The sequence below is a fragment of the Papilio xuthus genome, unplaced genomic scaffold (genome assembly GCF_000836235.2).
Source record: "Papilio xuthus unplaced genomic scaffold, Pxut_1.1 DF828177.1, whole genome shotgun sequence".
NCBI classification, from domain to species: Eukaryota; Metazoa; Arthropoda; class Insecta; order Lepidoptera; family Papilionidae; genus Papilio; species Papilio xuthus.
The window spans coordinates 5,410,907-5,433,214 of record NW_013530472.1 but is presented as its reverse complement, the minus strand read 5'-3'; the positions used below and the strand labels follow the sequence as shown (position 1 = coordinate 5,433,214).

The 22,308-nt window shown below is 34.3% G+C and overlaps 2 protein-coding genes across 2 annotated transcripts; both read left to right on the top strand.

Moving 5' to 3' along the window:
- The first annotated feature begins 580 nt into the window (after window positions 1–580).
- On the top strand, window positions 581–6,965 carry LOC106113821 (xanthine dehydrogenase/oxidase-like). Its single transcript, XM_013306816.1, has 17 exons — window positions 581–661; window positions 880–1,037; window positions 1,106–1,266; window positions 1,360–1,736; window positions 1,937–2,160; window positions 2,317–2,419; window positions 2,589–2,713; window positions 2,794–3,081; window positions 3,164–3,325; window positions 3,462–3,590; window positions 3,731–4,215; window positions 4,324–4,507; window positions 4,797–4,992; window positions 5,066–5,832; window positions 5,909–6,101; window positions 6,168–6,281; window positions 6,417–6,965. The coding sequence occupies exons 1-17, from the start codon at window positions 619–621 to the stop codon at window positions 6,485–6,487; spliced, it is 3,780 nt and encodes a 1,259-aa protein (XP_013162270.1). The 5' UTR covers window positions 581–618; the 3' UTR covers window positions 6,488–6,965.
- A 6,209-nt stretch (window positions 6,966–13,174) lies between these two features.
- On the top strand, window positions 13,175–17,295 carry CPG6 (cuticular protein glycine-rich 6). Its single transcript, NM_001312377.1, is given in 4 exon segments — window positions 13,175–13,208; window positions 14,582–14,765; window positions 16,717–16,755; window positions 17,002–17,295. Coding segments are annotated over 4 exon segments (375 nt in total). The 5' UTR covers window positions 13,175–13,196; the 3' UTR covers window positions 17,142–17,295.
- The last annotated feature ends 5,013 nt before the right edge of the window (window positions 17,296–22,308 follow it).

Below are 22,308 nucleotides of genomic sequence, written 5' to 3'. Positions count from 1 at the left end.
AGGATATGGTTTACGACAATAGTCGAATGGCGGGATTCGAACCCCCGACCTCGTGATCGGGAATCCGTATCCTTACTTTATATTACGTATTCGAACCTTAACCATAAGGCTATTGACGCATTTGCTTATTTTTTGTATATTTAAAATATATTTTTGCGGAACCAAAATCAGCATTTTTTCGCTTGATATAGGTGTGATATAATTCAATGATGCATTTTTATCATTGTAACAATAAAATTATTTTACATATTAGTTTAGTAAAGACCAAGAATTTTATCTCATGTGTAACTTTTGCCCGCGACTTCATACGCGCGAAAGTAAAAAAAAAATGTTGAACAGCTGTACTATTTGTAATTTTTTTAACATATGTCGAACTATTGCTGAGTTATCGAGTAAAAATACAGAACGTATATGTTCTTTCAGGCTTTATTCTATTTATATTATACTAAGTTTCATCGGGATCCGATGAGTCGTTCTCTTGATGCCTAGTAACAAACAGCCATCCAAACATTCGCAATTATAATATTAGTAAGATATAAAAATGTAAGCAAAGTTTAAGTATATTTTAGCAAACTTTTTCCTCAGTTTCTTTTGTATGTTCAGTTGTCTGATGTAATTATGGATCGCGTTACCTTTAAGGTTAATGGAGTTGAATATTCAGGTAAGTGGTATAATATAATAGAAAAACAAAGATAAAATAAATTATATAAAACAATATAAATTAATAATTATAATTCTGCTAGTATTGAGATGGCTCATACTTTTCCTGTTCTAGCTACAGATAAATTATCCTATCCGTTCTCCTAATTTCCTTCAGTCCAAAGTATACCTATTGTAGAAAAGTGTATATTAATTTGTTGCACCTAATTATTTTCTCAGTTGGTAGCGAAGTGAACACAGATGTGACGTTGCTGCAGTACCTGCGTCGCCAGCTGCGGCTGGTCGGCACCAAGTACATGTGCCTGGAAGCAGGCTGCGGTGCCTGCATCGTGACCGCGGTGCGGGGCCCGGACACTCCGCCCACCGCTGTCAACTCGGTAACGCCTCGCCACACCACACAACACATAGTGCTCGTATTAAGCTTATGGTGTGATTACGTTGTCAGTGCATGGTGCTGGTGACGTCGTGCCAGGGCTGGGACATCACGACGGTGGAAGGAGCAGGCGGGCGGCTGGCGGGCTACAGTCAGGTGCAGACTACGCTGGCGCAGCACAACGGCACGCAGTGCGGCTACTGCACCCCCGGCTGGGTCATGGCCATGCATAGGTACATTTAATTAAACCTACTAACTATTTAATTCAATGTTCACTAACGAACCTTGTTATACAGTTCGATCTAACGATAAATTTAATTTTACAGTTTACTTCAAAGCCGAAAAAACTTAACTATGCTTGAAATAGAACAATCGTTTGGAAGCAACATCTGCAGGTGCACTGGATACAGGACAATCCTTGAGGCGTTTAAAACATTCGCAGTAGATGCTCCTGTATCAAAAGGAATCATGGATATAGAAGACTTGCATATATGTAAGCGCAAGGGCGATGGATGTAAAAAAACCAATTGCGATGACTACGACTGGTGTATGGTATTAAAAGAGGAACTTGATAAAACAGTGCACATAAAACTTCAAGACGGAAGGGATTGGTACAGGGTATATGACTTAAATGAGGTTTTTAAAATTATATTATCTAAAGGACAAGACTCATATATGTTAGTTGCAGGAAACACAGCAAAAGGTAAGAATATATGTTAGTCCTTTGTTAAATAAAAGTCATTACATAGTCATCATACATTCTTAAGTATCAAAAAGTAGCCACGGAAAGTAGCTTGATAATCAGGCGTTAAATCTTCTGATTGGCCTTTTTGAATCTGTAATTAACTATCTAATTGGTATAAAAGTGGTATTAAATTAAATTTGTGCTCTTTACAATTCCAGGGGCGTATCCAATAGCGGAATATCCACAGATGTTAATCGATATCAGTGGAATATCAGAATTAAAAGGATTTGTAATCGATCAGAACTTAGTTTTGGGATCTGGGACTACACTTTCGCAGGCTTTGGATATTTTCAAGTCTTTGTCGGCTGAGAAACCAAATTTTAGTTATTTAGGGAAACTACACGATCACATTCAAATGGTAGCTCATATTCCTGTGAGGAATGTAAGTATACTCTATATTATTGTATAATTTGCTTAATATATTTATTGGTCGTACCAATTCAAGTGGCTATATGGGAGAGGATAAATACTTGTAGGGAGACGCTTACGTTTTATGTTTAAAATTAAAAGATTCTAAAATCATGATACTTGTTTTCAGATCGGTACAATAGCTGGTAACTTGATGACGAAACACAAACATCGTGACTTTGCTTCTGACTTATATCTTTTGTTCGAAACAATTGGTGCACAATTGACTATTTGTACGTACATTTTCTTGGCAAGTCCATATAAAATATGTTTCATATTAAAACCCATTTTTGATCTGTAGTTCCAGACTTTAACAGTTTAAACCTAATAAATCTTTAACTCGTTCAAATTCGAATTTATATGTATGTTCTTCTCATATAAATGGCATCTATGCAATTTCAGTAAGTTCTACAGAGAAAAAGGTTGTAACAATGCAAGAATTTTTAAATACTGATATGACAGGAAAAGTAATCCTGAACATACTTTGTCCGCCTTTGTCTGAAGACTACAATTTAGTCACTTATAAGGTGAGATAGTCATGATATATTCAAGTTTCCTTCTTGTAAATAAACGAAAAATATTTACCTGTGAATATCATTTACAACAGATAATGCCCCGATCACAAAGTGTCCATGCTATAACCAACGCAGGATTTCTTTACAAACTTGATAAAAACAGTAACGTACTAGAGAGCAGGTTAGTATTTGGTGGTCTATCGCCGACGTTTACCAGAGCCAGTAAAACTGAAAGTTACTTGAAGGGAAAGTATCTATTCTCAAACGAGACCCTACAGGCAGCCATCAAAGTACTGAATGATGAACTGGTCATAACACGGGAGCTGCCCAAGCTTTCCGTAGAGTATAGAAGACGACTTGCCATTGGACTGTTTTATAAGGTAAAATTCTCTGTTCTTACTAAAACTATTCGATTTATATTGTTGTTTTTTGAAGATTTACATGTCTGTTTTTATGTCTTAGGGTCTTCTACACCTCTGTCCATCAAATGTAGTCGGTGCAAGATACCGTTCTGGAGCAGTGGCCATTCACGACACACGCCCTGTGAGCCAGGGTACCCAGGAGATTCAGACCGACCCCACTTTGTGGCCGCTTACTAAACCCATTCCAAAGATCGAGGCACTGGTAAGTCACTACATATTTATACAAGAGTGTCAATTGACCGTGCAGTCCTGTTACTTATTTTAATCTACTTTAGCTTCAATCTAACTTTAATGAAGAAGGAACAAACTTTTTGACTAATTTCTTTTACTTTATTCAGAGGCAGTGTTCTGGTGAAACAATTTATAGTGATGACTTGCCACCTATTAAAAATGAAGTGTTCATATCATTCGTGCTGAGCACAGTACCTTTGGGACATATTGACTTGATTGATCCTAGTATGGCTCTGGTAAGATCTTACATTATATTAGTTAACATATCATTATTCAAATAGGTAGGAAAGTAATATATTAAAATGCAGTTTATAAAAAGAGAATCTACGCGTTTTTTTTAGAAGCATAATTAATAAGTTACTCGAAACTTTTTTAGAAAGAACCAGGAGTTGTAGCGTTTTATTCCGCCAAAGATATACCCGGACTTAACTCTTTCAGTCCAGTTGATGATCTGTTTTTCTTAAAAGATGAAGAGATATTATGTAGTGGTGAAATACAATATTACAACCAAGCTGTTGGTGTGATTGTGGCAGAAACGCAACAGATCGCGGACAGAGCGGCCAAGCTCGTCACCGTCTCTTACAGCAACGTTAAAAAACCAGTTATAGATGTTACAGAAGCTATAAAAGATCCGAATAGACTGAGCCTTTACACTTCAATAACAGCAACAAATAACGGCTCAGATGTATCGAAAGTTATAAACGGATCCATGACCATTTATCAACAATATCCATTTTGTATGGAAACTTTGTGCAGCCTTTCTATTCCATCAGAAGATGGATTAGAAGTTCACGCGGCAACACAACTATCAATGGGCGTACAGGTTGTTATTTCTCGAGCTTTAAATATTTCACTAAATAAGTAAGTTAAATATTCTTTCTAATATATATGATATAATCCGCGGGGTATCTATAAATATATAAGATAAAATTAAAGTTGCAATCACTTTCATTATTAATCCACTTACAGGATAGATGTGTACGTTCGACAAGTGGGCGGCGCTTATGGATACAAGTTGTCACGCAACAATCAAGGCATCGTGGCCGCCAGTCTCGCCACCATGCGCCTCGGTCGGCCCTGTCGCTTTGTACAAAAGCTCACAACGAATCTCAGAGCCGTCGGCAAAAGGTGTCCATGTACTACAAATTACGAGGTCAGTATCTGCTTTATAGAAAAGAAATCTTTGAGTTGTGTTTACGCGTTTAGATCAAAAGGTGACACATGAGTTAGCAGTCATTTGTTATAACTAAAATACGGAAGCGATAGCTGCCCTTTTAAATCAGATTCGTTACCTACCTTTAATAACAGAGGAGGGAAATAGGATATTTCTTTCAATACGCGTTTTCCCCGTCAAATTCCCTTTTTCTTCTTTAAAAAGGCAGAGAAGGGGTGGAGGTCTAATCAAGCCAGTCTTCTGTACCTGTATGAATTGTTTTTTTAAGGTGGGAGTAAACGCCACTGGTGTAATACAATACTTGAAATGCAACTTGTACTCTGACAACGGATACATATTTAATGAGCCGTTAATAATGCTCGCCGTGCCGGTCGTCAACAACTGCTACAACAAAGCAACTTGGAACTACAATTTGTACAACGTTGTTACTGACACCGCATCAAACACATGGATCCGGTCACCAGGTGTGGAAGCTTACGGTTATTTGTTTGTAATTCATGGCAAGTCCAGATAACACTTCATCTATGTTTGTTGCAGGATCGTTGGAAGCAATTGCAAACGCCGAGCTGTTAATGGAAAGAATTTCCTACGAAATGAGCCTAGATCCGGTCCAGGTTCGTCTAGCTAACCTAGACCTGGCTAGTAGTGCAGTTCAGGAAATGTGGGATAATTTAAAAATAAAATCACAATATGACGAGAGGCGTGAGGCCGTGCAGAAATTCAATGTAGAAAACAGATGGTTGAAACGTGGCTTGAGAGTAGCTTTCATGAGGTGGTCGTCTCTGAACACTACGTTTACATCGGCGAATGTATCAGTGTTCTCCGATGATGGAACTGTTGCCATCACACATGGAGGTATCGAGATTGGGCAGGGCATCAACACCAAGCTCGCTCAGATATGTGCCTACTTCCTCCAAATACCCATGAGTAAAATTTTAGTGAAAGGGCAAAATACATTTATTTCTCCTAATGCAGCTCCAACTTCAGGAAGTGTGGCATCACTTAACGTCGCCCTGTGTGTCCAAAGAGCTTGTGAAGATTTACTACAAAGATTAGAACCGGTCAGAAAACAGATGGGTGGAAACCCCACTTGGGAGGAACTTGTAAAGAAAGCATATAAATCTAACATTGACTTACAAGGTCGAGGAATTCTTAATTTAGGAGACGAGAATTCGTCACAAATTTATGGTGTTATTGTAACCGAAGTTGAAATCGACATATTAACTGGACAATCTGAAATAATACGTGTAGATCTATTAGAAGACGTAGGACAAAGCGTTAGTCCTGAAATAGACATTGGTCAGGTAAGTGTTAACTATTGCTGCTTCTATATGTTGTAATTAGATCAACTATTTAATATTAAACGTATTTATTCGTCAGATCGAAGGAGCTTTTATCATGGGTCTAGGATATTGGACTTGTGAAAAAATGGAATATGAACCGAGCACAGGAGAGGTGCTTTCTGATCGTACGTGGAACTACTGGGTACCACAAGCTAAGGACATTGCGCAAGATTTCCGTATTTATTTCAGAGAGAAGTCTTATAGCACCAACACTTATCTTGGGGCTAAAGGTATGAAACACATAGGTTTAATGTAGATATAACTCATATAACAAAGTGATGTTTTCTACGTTCTAGCTACTGGGGAACCGGGGACTTCTTTGGCAGTAGCAATACCGCTGGCCATGCGTGAGGCAATCTCTGCGGCAAGACTAGACTCCGGCATACCGACCAACCAGTGGTTCCAAATCGGTAAGGTTAAATTATTTTTACTATCTTCAGATATTTCTTAGAACCATAAACTTGAAAGGAATTTCGTTGTGATTACTTAATTCTAATACAATGATGTAGTCGTAATTTTTAAATTGCAATTAAATATTTTTTCAGATGGTCCGTACACCACTGAGCAGATATGTTTAGCGGCGGCCACAAAATTTGAAGATTTTAAATATTATTAATGAGTAACTAATTATTTTAAACCTTGCCGTTTTTTCTAAATGTGTAACAATATATTTGAAATATTTGTTAAAACCAGCGCCTGTAAAAAATTTATAGCAAATTATTCGCAAGTAGCTATATCTGGGCATCATACTTCGCATTATAAATTGATCAGAATTGACCGTATGATCGTTCCAAAACCTTTTACCATTTTTGCGGTTAGCTATAAAAATAATCATCATCAATATGACAAATATCCTTCTCCTTATCATTGTGATTAAATTTGTAATAATATAAAACAAAGTAGAAACAGAATAAATCACTCCAAAGTAGGCGCGTCGTCACAAAAACAACTGATTTCCTATATTATCTGCCTGTCTTACTTTGATTTACACAAATCCTTTAAAACGAGATTCAATCATAGAGAGATCTAAAAGTGTTTCCTGTTATTGGTTTGTTTTTTTTAACCGTACATAAAAACGCGAGCCAATACGAAGCAATAATTAATATACAAGAAATGTTGTAAAAATAAGAAGAAGAGAAACTAAAATAACCACCAAAATATTTATAGATTGGTGTAATATATTAATTGTATATATTATGATGAGCAGTAAGTTTAATTTTCGTATCACAATTTTATCCGTAAAATAATTCAATGAAATTTGCAACTAGATGGCGTTAGTGTGTCATTTTCTTTCCCAATAGCAGTCAAATTTTTATTAGGTTACTTTGTATGTCCATAGTATAATAATTTTTTAATTAAAAATCTTTTAATGAGAAATAAACATAAATAACTTTTTAGGTAAAATAAAATTTTTAATAAAAATAATTAAGTAACACATTGATAGATGGCGTAAGCAGTACTTTATATCGCGTTATCGTTTATCACACTGAGAATGGTGTGACTGCCAACTGAGAAATGTTTCGTTGCCATCAGGAGGGTCTTAACTGACTCGACTGAACAGCGAGTGATGATTTGGGATATGATCTCTTTGATTACAATCCGCTCGCTCCCGTCTCAACTATCGCAGAGGCGGTTGTCGAATTTACTGACGCTGTTTTTGGGCCACTTTATTATCTTAATGTCAAAACACTATATACAACACATCTTTGATAATTGAGTGAACAATTACGTAAAGTTAAAATAAATAACGTTACTTTTAATGTTAATTTAACCCTTAAATGGACAATGTTGTTTTTAAACAACATACTAAACATCACAGATAAAATTATCTTTATTTTATTTTTTTGTTAATTTTGACAACTAGTTCTTATTTCTGAACGAATTTTGTACTTTTTTTAATGTTGGCACTATCCAATATTTTTATGCATTAAAAATAAATGATTACACAAATATATTTTTTTAAAACGTAAAAAAAAAATCGTCCATTTAAGGGTTAAGGAATGAAATAAAAATAGAAGCATTTATTCTTAAAATAAATAAAATAGAGAAAATATTATATTTGTTTTATTGATATTGATTGTTTGTGGAGTAATTGGTTAGTGTTTTGTAATTTAATAAATTAATTAAAAGTTTTCTTGCCTTTTGTGTTACCAATTATCAGTAATCATGTACGTTACTCATGTACATATAACGTCAAGTAATAAACAAAATATACGTAAGTAAAGACGTAAGGTAATCAAATTAAAAGGACGTGATGTTCGGTGATCAATCAAGTGCAGTCATTAGGTCCTCCATCAGGCCCAGGCGGCCTAATGGACAAACAATGTCAGTATACTGCTATACAAACCTTTTACTTCTCACAATTCGAACAAGGTGTTGCGAATAATACAATTTTATTTATGCATCAGCGGGACTCACTCTTTTCAGGTGCGGGTTACACCCGCGCGCTCTTCCCTACACCCGCAGTGGAGGGCATTGGCACCCACGTGCGTTATCATGCGTTCGTAGCTAATCACGAGCCGTCATAAAGCTTGAATGTTATTATATAGCCATCTGCATACTTTAAACAATATGAGTCAGTGATTGTAGCCGATTGAGGCTGAGTTGTAGTAATAAAGATAGATTCTTTCATACTTATATCCATTGTAATGTTAATAATTGTTGTTTTGAGTTTTCTTAAATCTTGGAAATGACGCCCAGTCGATGAACAACTATTTATATTTATTTATTTTAAACAACATTTAAATTTAAGGATTTAAAATTAGTATCTAAAAGTTAAGTTCATATAATGTTGATACTATTACAATCTGAGAAATTATACAGATTTGTCCTTGTTTGAATATGGTCATTATGTGAGTTGTAATTGTAACCCTGAGGAAGTGCTAGTCGCGGAGCACGTACAGACGGACACGCAAACACCCGTGTGAGACATATTCGTGCTGTGAGAAAATTGTGACGTCACTCGACCGCTATGCTGTGGACTTTGTGTCTAGAAACAAATGACAATCGACTTCGTTTTTACAATATTTTAAAAAAAATTGTTTAAATATGCATCCAATAGATGGCGTTATTTTCAACCATTAACAAAGTTGATTTGTTAAAAATCTTTTGCAGTCAAGATTAAAGTACGAGCAAACATTGTTGCTATTTGTTGTTTACATAAAACGTGTACAACTCTTGTAAATATTAACAAGGCCTATTGCTATACAAGCGTAAAATTTAAATGTGCATCAACATAATACTTCTAAAACTCCAAATGTAAACGTGATGAAATAATCCTAAGCGTAAAGTTCATAATATTATCCACGCATTTAATAAACACATAATGCGGCAAGTCCAAAGTTTGCGTGGCAGCAGTAAATATAGTTGCGTGCGCGTTAAGTGCGTCAATTTGAATAGCGAACAAACGCAAAATATTATTAAGGACAGTTTTAGAGCAACAATATTACAAAACATTTTGTAAAGACAACTCGAAGTTGGTTTAAAGTGTGTAATACTTGTACACCAAGGAACTCATATTTAGTTTTTTTCTGATAGATCAAATACGTAATGTGTAACATCTGCAGGGCAAGAAGTTAGGAGAAATATAATAATCTTTTAAGTCTACATCTATAGCGAGAATAACTGTGTCTTCATAATTTTACACAGATAATAAAAACACATAAGAATCGGAAATATGAGATTTACACGAGACACGTTTACTCATTATTAAATAACAAAGCATCAAACAAACTCGTCCGTTACACACGCGTCTGTTACAATTTGCACTTACCTTATTATAACTGTAGGGTTGCCTATAACTTTTTTGTTTATAGCTCAGATTTTAAAGGAACTGTAAAAAGCTTGCAAAGGATTTAATAGATAATTGCAAAAAATCCTACGATTGCCATCAACTTTAGACACTTGAATATCATACTGGATTTTTTTTTATTTTAGCTGTCACAAATGGTATGGACTTTCTTACATATTTCAACTTATTTGGCACAACCCTATTTTTCCAAATATTTGCAAATGAAGTTATCGTGAGGATAGGGTTGTCCGACCCGTGCGAAACAAACTCTCTGAAAGAGCGGGTTATTACATTAAATAATTCTTTTGTAAATAAGTAACATAAATCATAATATTGTTGCAGTATGACGAGTATATTTTTATGACAAATAAAACGTAAATATCGTCTATTCTATGCATAAAATATTTAGTAACGTTCTGGAATAAATAAAATAAAACATCCCAAAAATTTATTTTCCCGTCATTTGTGGTATATTATTTTATAATACACACGATAGATGGCGTTAGTGTCTGATTGCCGTCAAAATTAAAACCATTTTTTTACACCAAAATGAATATATAGTAATATTATTGTTAAGCAATTTTAAAGGGTGATAATAATTACAATTTTATGTTTTCAGTAACAAAAAAAGTTAATTTTAAATTATTTCTTACCTCGTTGTAAAGCTATTAATTAGCAAACGGAAGTCTTAATTAATATATTATACGATATAAGTTGTGAGAAGCGTGTATGGATTTCTTGTAGCGATTTGTTGATAATATTGTTCATTTTTTTTTTCAACATAATGATACAAGCTACATATTATTTAAATAAAGATATATTTGCTTTGATTATCTCGTAGATTGTAATTATACGCCATGTTAAGAAAATCATTTTGCCTAAAAATAACTAAATAAAAACCTTTTTTGGCCAACTTATCATCTCAAACTGTCTATCAATTTACGGTAAGATGAGATATAAACAGAAGTATATTGTTATGAACAACACAAGGTACAGATAATGACCATAAATTGTTTGTTTTTTATCCAGTTTGTGGTCTATCGACGATTCTCTATTATTCGTATCTATGGTCCGCAGAGCGTAAAGTGGTCACGTTCGCAGATGGTACAGCGACCACCGCAGCAGTGACGAGGTCGCGTCAGAACAATGCATTGAACTGTGAGGTAATGCTGCAATGTTATATTAATACCAAATACAAGGTATACGAGAACAAATACACCTCTCTGTTCTGTTACAATGACCTCGTAGCTTAACTATTATACATCTTATATTATTGAATCTTTTACTGAACATAATTTTCATTCAATGAATGAACATTTTGCAGGAACTTGTACAAAATTCACTTCTGTAAGGCACTATTCAATAGTCAATAGTAAGAGATTCTTTGTTAGCAATTAAGTTACATTTATGATCTTGATTTGAACTTTTTATTTATGACTTACGTAGGAAATAATACTGGAAGCCACTATCTAGACTTTTAAATTGCTCATGGTATGAATTTGGACACTACAATATTGTAATAACAACTAGCTGTCGCCCGCGACTCCGTCCGCGCGGGATTAAAAATAGATGTTGGCCGATTCTCAGACCTACTCAATATGCTCACAAAATTTCACGAGAATCGGTCAACCCGTTTCGTAGGAGCATGCGAACGAAAATTGTGTCACGAGATTTTTATATATAAGATGATAAAGCCATTTATTTCCATACAGAAAAATACATGGTAGAAATAATTTTTTTTAACTTCTCTATAGGAAACCCTGTTCGGGTAAAGGCCTCCTCCAAAGATGCCCAATTCTCTCTATCTTGAGCCACGTGTGCCCAGGTAGTGTCGACTACTTTCTTTATTCATCTTCCCATCGTGTAATCGGTCTTCCTATTCTTCTTCTTCCTTGTGGTCCCTTCCATAAAGTTGTTCTAACAGTCCATCTCTGATCTTCTAGTCTTGCAACATGGCCCGCCCATTTCCACTTTTACTTAAGTGCGAAACTCAAAACGTTATTTACTTTCGTTATATTTCTTATTTCTGGGTGTCTTATTCTATCTGCTTTCCTTATATTGAGCATTCTAGGTTCCATTCCATCCATTCCAGACACTACAATGCTGTCAAAAAAAATCAACGTATAATTAACAAACATGATCCACGAGCCACAAGTTGGGATCCGGAAGGTCGGCTGTAGGTATGATTCTTGTCACGTATCGCATCAGAAATCTTAAAAAGAACCTTAGTAAAAAATAACTACATTGACTTCAAAGGACACAGTCTCAATAAAACGGCTATCGTGGGAAACGTTACGTATTGTGTTATTTATTTTTCACTAACGCCACTAACTTTTGTACGAACGACTGCCGCCAGTAACACAAACGTGCAGAGTAAAATGAATTGATGACTAACATCACTCGCCCCCCCGGGCATATTGACACCTGGGCCTCAGGACACCCGAGCACCAGGACACTCGGGCACTTCATCACATTGACACTCTCGTGGTGCCCGGTTACGGCAATTTAAGATGTTGTATAGGAAATTTAAAACTGTTATATAAGCATGTATGAACTTAATTTTGTCCTATATGATGATAGCTTTTGCACGTCCAATGTTCGGTCGTGTCATATTAACTGACTGGCTGAAATCAAATTTACATTTTTACTTCATATAAATTCAAATTGAACAAAGCGAGTTGTCCTGTCGCTTTGGACGTGTCTATGTGATACGTTTGTTACGTCACGCGATATGACTGAACACCTACACTTATCGAGGGTTTCTGAGACCAGTATCTCAAATGTCACTTTAGTAGATACTTATAAATGAAAATATACTGTAAATAATCTATATTTTTGTTGTTTTCTGTACATGTTTGTGGTGACATATTGTTTTATTTTGACGATGCATTTTATATCTTTCTGTCAAGAAGAAGCTGATCGACAAATGAAGACAACAGAGCCATGTTAAACGACTTTATTATGGTCATCATTTCAGGTGTTAAAATGCCGAAGTTCCTATTCTCTATTTGCTGGTAAAAGTAAAAATAATCAATTTTTTTTTTATCGACGCCAAACAGGTCAATGTTGACATTATAAAGAATGTTCTATAATTTAAGGTTTACACTTCTAGTAATTTCGAATTTCAAACCATCATAGATAATAAATATAAGTAGACTAGACAATCAACTTTATGCTGCTATAGATATTTTAGCTAATAAAATATGATATGAAATAATTTGAACCATGAATTAAATCCAATTTTACGGATCTGATTAATTCTCAATTTACAAATAATTTGAATTTTTTATTGGTTTTTGACGGATTTGCAAGCTATGATAGTGATACTGAACGTGATATCAGGTAAAGCAATAGACATCGTGTGCGTTATGCCGTGGCGCATAGCTCACAATATCCTTGGAACATAAAAAAGCCTAGTAAATTGGAGTCGCCGTCAGTTTTGTATAAAAGCAGTCTGCGAGGCTCCAAGACATCATTCGCCGAGTGTCCACTCAACCTCTACCACACCACCAACGAAACTCACAAACCAATCACCATGAAATTCTTGGTAAGAATAACATTGTTTATTTTAAAGTATATCCTACAGGAAGGGTCTGGTTCACGAATTCGGTTCAGTTCCGTAACATTTCCGGTCGGACTACTTTGAGTTTTGTTTTTCCAGCTCTTGATGCCTTGACTTGGTCGTCGTTATTTCACCCATCAGTTGACTTTTCAAAAGTTTAACTATTACTTTGGGTTTAGATATTGCTTACAATTCAAATTATGAAGTTAATATACAATATTTTAAGTTGTTTAATTCATAAGTAGGTTTATCGCTGACAATACTATTAAAAAAACGTGGTTTTAAAAAATTCACAAAGGCCACATATGAACGTAGCAGCAAAAAATTTTGTACAATGATATAGGTAATTGTAATTCTGTGAATTTCATCAGGGGGAATACAGCGGCTCACGTACGCACCATCCCCGGGAAAGTATTATATTAGCATAACAGTTCCAACCCTGACGCTTTACCCAAGCTTGTATGCCAGATTATCATAATTCGAGCCCACTATATCAGCCCCTAATGTTTGACATCGCCTAATTTGAAGGAAAAACGGTGAGAGCACAGTTTGTGAAAATTGTTGGTAATATAAATTTTTCACAAAAGGTGCTGGATTTTATGCCTGTGCAAAAGATTTTGATCTCCTAATATGGTCTTATATTTAATTAAAAGATAGTGGATTAGGATTTTTAAATTCATGTATAATCATAAACATTAACGTGTGTCAGATTTGATCGTGACATCCTTGAGTTTAATGCCGTTATATAAAGTTTCTCACCCTTCTCATATGAATACATCATTGTGATATTGCATTCTAAAAACCCTAGTGAAGGCACTTGGTATGTGTCCACATCTTTTATTTAGGTGTTTTCTACACAGATTAATTTTCAAAGAACCTGTAGGCCTATTTTTCCAGTCTAGTTATTATAAAACAAAGGCTGTCTTAAATACTAATTAATAGATTTCTTAATGAATTTAATCAAAAGGAACAATAGTGGCCAATGAATCAAAGGAAATTACCTACATAATTGGATAAAGAGATAGGCATTGTTGTTTTCCAAAGTCCGAAAAATATCAGGAAATTTCACAAGTGTTGTTAAACAATAGAGCATTATCAAACTGGAGTTGACGAAGCGCAACTTTGTTTAGTGTAAGAAGTGAGGTTATGTTTGCGTCTGGTGTGTCTTGTTACATGTACCTGTAATATACTAGGCACATTAGGTGGGTTAGTGTAACTGTTGTAATTTGTTTTGGAGTTTGATATTGGGGTCCCAATATTCTTTTATAAGTTCTTTATCATGACCTTCAGGCCGAGGTATATGTTATTTGAATTCAGCTAAAAGGTCCTATAATAATATTTATGATTGTTTTTTTTAGCTGATTGTCGCTTTAGCTATGACCGTAATGTGCGAGGAAGTTAAGAAGACCGAAAAACGAGGTCTCTATGGTCTCGGATACGGGTATCGCGGTCTCGGCTACGGGGACCACGGCTACGGCGGCAATCTTCTAGGCTACTACAGCGCTCCACTCTACGGCGGGTATTACGGATACAATGGCTACGGTAAGAGAACAGTTGCTATATATTTTTAATGAAAAAAAGCGTTGAATATATTCAGAATTCGAATTATTTTCGAATACAAATTCTATGTATAAATTGACCAAAAGATTATATCGCGATGTGTAGACCAACTAGTTCCTATTCAAAGCGTTGATTCCATCTCGTATTAGTTCTGAATAAAATCCACGCTAAAGTTTCCTTTGACTCATTGTCGATTCTCTTGGATATATTTAAAGAATGCTCCCAGAGTTGGTCGCTATCCATATTGGAAATAATGTTTTATTCTTTTTCAATTTATATGCCAACGTTACCGTACACTTCGTCTTAGTTATTTTATAGTCATTTTGTATTCAGAGATAGTGTACGAGTTTCTAAAGTTTTTGTTTTCAATTTACTTCATAAAAAATAAAGTAAGCCGACGAGTATAGGCTTCAAGTCTAATTCTCTGTTTAATACTTTAGAGTTCGTAGTACCAATGATTACTTATCAACGAGTACTTATTCTTACGATCGGGAGATAACGATATATAAACGGGGACATAAGTTGATTATTTTATTAAATTAAGTTTTAGTTTGGAATTCTAAAATATGATTTAGGTTTTTGTAATGCACAGTTTCTCTATTATATCTTTATGTATATGTCTATCAAGCAGTAATCAAAGGTGACATATAAAATGATAATTACATGCGTTGTGTCAAGGTTTTGTGTTTCCCACGTTAGCTGTTAGAACGTGAGTAGCTGCATTGTGCTTATATATTTTCACTAATTGATAAAACATACAAAAGTTATACCTAAAGACATTTTTATTAGCTGTTAACGTAATAAATAGCGTGATTTTATTTAAACAAAAGTATATAGTAAATGAGAGTAATTTTTTATATTTTTTTAAATAACTGAAATTACGACGCACCTACTATAAAGTGTGAATTATTTGCAACACCCGCTAGCTATAGACAATCTAAAGTTAAGACGATTTTAAACTTCTTTAATTAATGTACTCGCTTCAAATAAACAAAGAGTAATGAAATCCTTGAAAAATTTCCGCCTGAATTAAGGGACACTTCTTAAAAGTTGACCGTAACTTAGTTGTTATTGCAAACTTTTTAGTTGAAGCAACTTCAAAATTCCCGAAGGCGCCCCCTTCTGTTGCTTTAACTCGACTTTTGCTTATCTTTTCAGTTTTGAGGTTCAACAAAATCACCTATAGTTAATAATTTATAAGAATCTGGTTAACATAAACTTTTGAAAAACAAAAAACGGCAAATTCACGTGTAATCAATATAAATTTTTTATGAACAAAATTCAATTACCTCTGTGTAGTTTTTACTTTACTAAATCTATTTAATTTTTTGTTGAATCTATTTGAGAGAGTCTAATTTCCATAAAAGTTAACGATCCAGAGAATAATCGTCTTCATGTCGTTGATGTGTTTTTATTTATAACATTAGTATTAAACATATTTGAAAAACATCGAACTATGTAAGCCGAAAGGTATTTAAAGTTAAACTAAGAAAATAAGTTTAAAAACTATACAGCAAAATTTCTACGATTCGAACAAAACACAAATATTATAAGGAATCTTATAAGAAAATATGTCATGTAACATTTTAATTAGAAAATCCTCTATAAATAAATCAATATTTAAGAAAAACTGGCTCCTTAGGTATCAACACAAAAGTGAATTAACCTTCACATTGAACATTATATCAATACTATTACGTTAACCTTAACATTGAACATTGCGCTCGCGAGCGCTCGACCGACACGGCGGAGGCAGCGCCATCTGGTTTAAATAATTGGTTTCACTTGAATGAGAAAAAAGTAAATAATATTATTACAAAAAAACATTGAAATAAAAAATTGGAAAAATACTTTGTATAATAATTTGACCATTTTATTTTGTACCATAAAACAGCTAATTTGAACTGATGTTAGAATATTAAATTGTTTACAGATGGCTCGGTATACGGCAGCGGTCTTGATGGATACTCCGGTAAGTTTGAACATTCTATTTTTAAATTTTGTAACGAATTAACAAGAGATATTGTTAGCAAATCGTAATTTATCCCGACCATAGGATTATTGCCTTAGCTGTACCTTAAGCAACGTATGTATATAATAGCGTAGTTCTTTGGAAGCGTGGTGAAGCTAAAATCTCAATCCATATTTACTCTTATTCGAGGTAATTTCTCTATTATTCCCATAATGTTAATACCAATAATAATGTGATTAATTTCAGGTTACGGTGGAAACGTCGGTTACTACGGCGGTGTACCCTACAAATATGGATACAATGGGTACGGAAGTGGGTACAGCGGTCTCGGTGGATACGGTGGTCTCGGTGGATACGGCGGGCTCGGGTACTACCGGTATCATTAAGCAAGTGTATGTTTAAAGTATTGAGATGTAAGGAGCTATCAAAAATGTATATAAATCTTTAACTTTTACTATCGCTTCTTTTGTCTCTAGTTGTTGATGTTGCAACGAATTTGTTGAGCTTTTGTAAATATATAATAAAACTATACATTTTAAATGAAGATTTTCATTCCTCTGGTATCGTGTTCGTTGGAATCACAAATGTCTTTGAAACACGCGGTTCGAATGAGATACAACTTAGTTTTAGGGTTGTCAACTTTCTTAATAACTTAAAGTTTCCTTTTCGACAATTAACCGCACCATATTTACATTCACTATTCATATTTATTCTGAATTCCAGCAGTTGACAGACAAAGGCAGATGATGATTAATTATTTAAACAGAATAAATCACGGTGTCTTAATACCACACTAATATGTTCAATTATCTTAGTAAAGTACATTTCAAACATGCGTATCACAATTTTTTTTAATTAAACACAAAGTAAATCGCCAGCCCTACTCGCTCGGACGTTACTGAATGAAAAATTAAGTGCCAACTGTGAAATATTATTCTTTTGTGGATCATTTTATCCAGATGTTGTAAAATTATACATTTTTTGTATTCCAAACATTTAAATCTGTCGTTTCTTTTTGTTTTTTTTACTCTGTAGTAATCACATGTTCGCTTTTTAAAACAAAACAAAATAACCAAATACTTATTATGGATGTTTCGGCAGTGGAAACCGAGGTTAAGATGTAGGTTTAATGCCGCACTGATAACTAAACGTCCTAATTACTCTTCTGGTGCAATTGATAAGTGGAGCGCGATTGCGTGTCATAAGTTCAAACATTTTTCGATGGTATCCTAAAAATATGACATACTTAAATGTAAAAATGTATAGGAACTGGTGCCTAATGTTTACCTGTTAGTTATTATTTGAGCTTAACTATTTACTTAAAAGATTACATTATACTCTGCCTACGACAGGTTAAGAGCATACTCCGATCAAAGTAAAATTTACTTTGTTTAGCAGTTGCGCACCAATTCACTTTTAAAAGCGCCTACCGATGTGTAATAGCAAAAATGCTATTAAACATATTCCTATTAACAAGCAAGGCTAGTTAAATTTAAAAATTACAATAGATTTTAGCACAAGTGTTCAACAAAATGAATCTTCTTATGCCATAAAAAGTAACTTATGCATAATGACTTTGCACAAGGTTTCTTAGAGCGCTCTTTTAACACTTACTCATTCCATTCGAGAGTGAATGGCCCAACTCTCATTAGAGTGCAAGAATGAAAAATGTTTTATTCAGATAGCCGAGGAGTTGGAGGAGCCAGAACATAATGCTACATCTTGTACACTACATAGATATACAATATATTTCATGAGAACTCTACTAAGCGGTGACGAATTTATTATTTTGCTGTATTTATGCTTATACAACATCATAATAGATTATTCAAGAATCGTGTTTTACTAAAAATCAATTGTAATACCTTAATAATACTTTTTGTAATAATTAGAAGAAGAAATCTAGTGGTAAATAATAAAAAAACCAAAGTTTTATTTGATAGAAATCTTGACAAAAATATCAAAAACAATAAATAGTTCATTGACCTTTTTAGCAGTTCTGGTGTGTCGTGACTACCTGACAAACGGCAACGCTTTTTGTGCTTAATTACGAATGTAATTTCCTCTCCGCATTGCAAGCTGCAACAAACAGCTGCGGAGAGATCTGGTGGAGCTAATTCAGCGGTCGCCTGCAGCTCGCGTTATTTATTACTTATCGCTGCATTTCGCGGTGTGGCCCGAGTCACGAGAGAAATACGTTAGAAATTGACGTTTATTTATACGGTCAGAAGAAATGGACTTTAAGAGAACATAATGAAAAAAATATTTTACTTTTCCATTTTCCTCGTGATTGTAGAAACACGAAAGAAAAATAATTACAATGCATTTAAAAATTACGTTTGTCTATAATTGCAAATTTTTTTTAAAACGGAATAAATGCTTAGTCAAGACTTTCACAAATTTATTTAGAGCGACGTAAAAGCTATTTTTGATATGTTAATTACGATTATTATTTTTTAAAACGTTCGTTACGCTGCGCTGAGACAATTAAAATTTGCAAAAGAAATGCCTTCGAGCCGTTTAATTAGTCAAGGACTTAAAAAGGCGGGAATTTATCGTGACCACGCTTTGACGTTAATTGGTTATCCGCCGGGAGGTCTACCGGTTGAACCTTTACTGAGGAAGACAGGCCCAGTGCGTTGCTGTCAAATTATAATTGCCAAGGACAATTAAGTTAGAAAAATAATAGCATTATAAATGCGAATGTTTGTATGTCTAGATAGCATGGCATGGATGTTTGATACGATAATTCTAGAACTGATGAACGGACTGTATGAAATTTTAACTAAGTGCCATTTAACATTATCAAGATGTATTTAATATTGTAGCAAAGTAACCGAATAAATTGGTATATTATTAAGGTTTAGTAAAAGCTCGGAAAGAATAATGGCAAATGAGAAATTAAAAAAATACTTGTGTTAGAAATCTAAATAGTGGTGTATTCATGTTTGATGTAGTTAATTAACAATTAACGGCAATTGCGGCGAGGACGGCGAGCTGGCCGCAATCCCGGAGGATTAGTAGTACCGGGAGTGCATTCAATCGCCGAGCCTGGGATTTACATTGATGACTGATCGATGTCTTATTACAATAAAAACTTAATAGATATACAAAGTGTGTATGAAAGTTGTACAAAATAATAAATATTAAAATTCTTTACAAAGTAGAACAGTTCTATCATTATTAATACTATTCGCAGAAAAAAATAAACAGTTATATCTTAATACCATAATGTTGTTTTTATCCTAGATATTTAAATGATTTAAACAAAAGCTTGTAGTGAGGCAATCAAAGACGAGTTACACAAATGTTTCAACTTTTATTATTCTTTTTCGTCGGACCCTTTTCCTTAATTATGCAAATATATACAGAAAAAACTACGTCCCATAAACGTGAAAAAGGAAATTAAGCAATCGATCATTTAGACTGGATTAAAGAGAGGACTTTCCTTTATTCGCCTGAGTAAAAAAAATATTAAACTGAATTATATTAATCTGCTTTTAACTGATGTAGAGTAATATAATAGTTGACATGAACAAGAGAACAGTGGTGCCAACTGAACAACCAAAGTCAAACCTCCGCGAGCGCTACCAACATTACCATGCATAATACTTAGTAATTGTGCTAAAGATCATGATGGTAATTGTAAAGGCATGTAGTGAACTAAGAAAGGTGTTGGAAAACTAGCAATTGATCTTTTATCGTCACAATAAGGCGAGTTGCACAACAGGTGAATCGCCTCAGATTGCGGGAATCCCCGCGTCTTGGGAAATCAGAACTCGTAAGCTCGAAGCTCCGACCTCGTCTACTTACGATATTAGAAGAGTGCGCTCAAAGGATTATTGCAGACTTATATTGACATTACATGATATATTGAGAAATAATCTTTAATGTATTTAATTTTCCTTAAAATTTAAAAAGATTATTTTTCATCTAAAAGACATGAACACACAAAATACACTCGTCTTTTATAAAAATTGCTTCTATTATATGTATATTGAGGAAAAGATATATAACAAAATCATGTCAATTACGATTAAGAGCGTCGGTGGCTCAGGGGTTTAAGCACTTGACTTGCAATCTGCAGGTCCTGGGTTCGAATCTCGCCATGTACCAACATGTTTTTCGATTTACATATGTACATTTATCCGACGTTTTTACGGTGAAAGAAAACATCGTGATGCTACCTGCACATATCTGAGAAGGAATTCAAAGATATGTGTGAAGTCAACCAACCCGCACTGGACCAGCGTGGTTGACTATGGCCTAGTCACCCGTAATATAGGGTAGGCTCCGAGCCCCTCAGTGGGGACATATAGTGAGCTGATAGAGTGAGTGATATATATCAATTTCTTTTAATATTTGTCATATAAAGTTGTAGGCGTAGGTCGTGTTCGTTATATTTGTATGATCCAACAAGCTTTCACGTTAAGAGTTGTCCTATGCAAATGTTCCTGTACAAGGGTCGACCGCAGAGCGCCTGTCCGTCGAATTAAAATAAAACAATACATCAAAGATATAATCTTGAACTATGAAATGATAAAAAAATACGCTGGAGTAAAACATTAACCTTATCGATAGCTTCTCGCTGGGCTAAGGAAATAAAATAAAAAACTCCGATAAATGAGTATGTTATAGCCAATCATATAGATGGCCAGTTTTTTCAATTGCGAGTAAAAGTTAATCATAGTTGTCGAGCACGAAGCTAAATTGAATTACTTCTCACATTCATTTCAAAATATCCATTCAAAAGATGGAAATAAAACCTAAAAAGTTCTCAAACGTGTAGACAATTCTAAGTATCATGTGGCTGTTTTGCTTCACTCCTGATTAAAATAAAAAAACGACGTTATCGTAAATTAATCTGCCTTTAAAATTGTTTAAAATTATGTTGAAATAACAGCTTTATTGTATGATGCGGCTTTGAGCAATATTCGAAGTTTAAATCAATTTGGCAGGAGCCGGAACAGACGCTGGTAGATTGAAAAACTTCGTCACTCTTTTACTCTAAGATACGAGTAGTTCTTGATATTTGCAGATTCAATACAACCGTACTGCTTCTATTGTCTCAACTTTCCCTATTACAGTCTTCAAATGAATTTACTACGTTTGAATAGAACATGGACAATACAATAACCTGATTTAAATATCTTAATGTTTAGAAGTTTTTAAACTAGGATGATGTATTAACCATAGCTACCGATGTTTTAAATAAATGTATTATTTACTTTATCCCTTAGCAATGGAATAAAATAGAACTCAAAAAACTGATTATCAAGATCTACGAACTTAGGCAATAATTGGTATTAAGTTTGGTTGTTTTAACATGGTTATAGTTCAATAAATATTGTCCTTATATTTGTTAATTAATCCAACTAAGCTCTATGCTTGTGCTAGGACACGATTTTCGACAATAGTCGAATGTCGGGATTCGAACCCGCGACCTCGTGATCGGAAATACATACACTTAACCATTAGGCTATCGACGCTTATGTTATATCAAGTAACAACAAATATTGCTGTATCAATACGATCATAGAAATCGGGTGAAGA

Coding starts and splice junctions, on each gene's coding strand:
- LOC106113821 (XM_013306816.1), top strand. CDS start 619: ATGGATCGCGTTACCTTTAAGGTTAATGGAGTTGAATATTCAG. Junction 2,161..2,316: donor CTCATATTCCTGTGAGGAAT/GTAAGTATACTC, acceptor ACTTGTTTTCAG/ATCGGTACAATAGCTGGTAA. Junction 6,102..6,167: donor CACTTATCTTGGGGCTAAAG/GTATGAAACACA, acceptor TCTACGTTCTAG/CTACTGGGGAACCGGGGACT.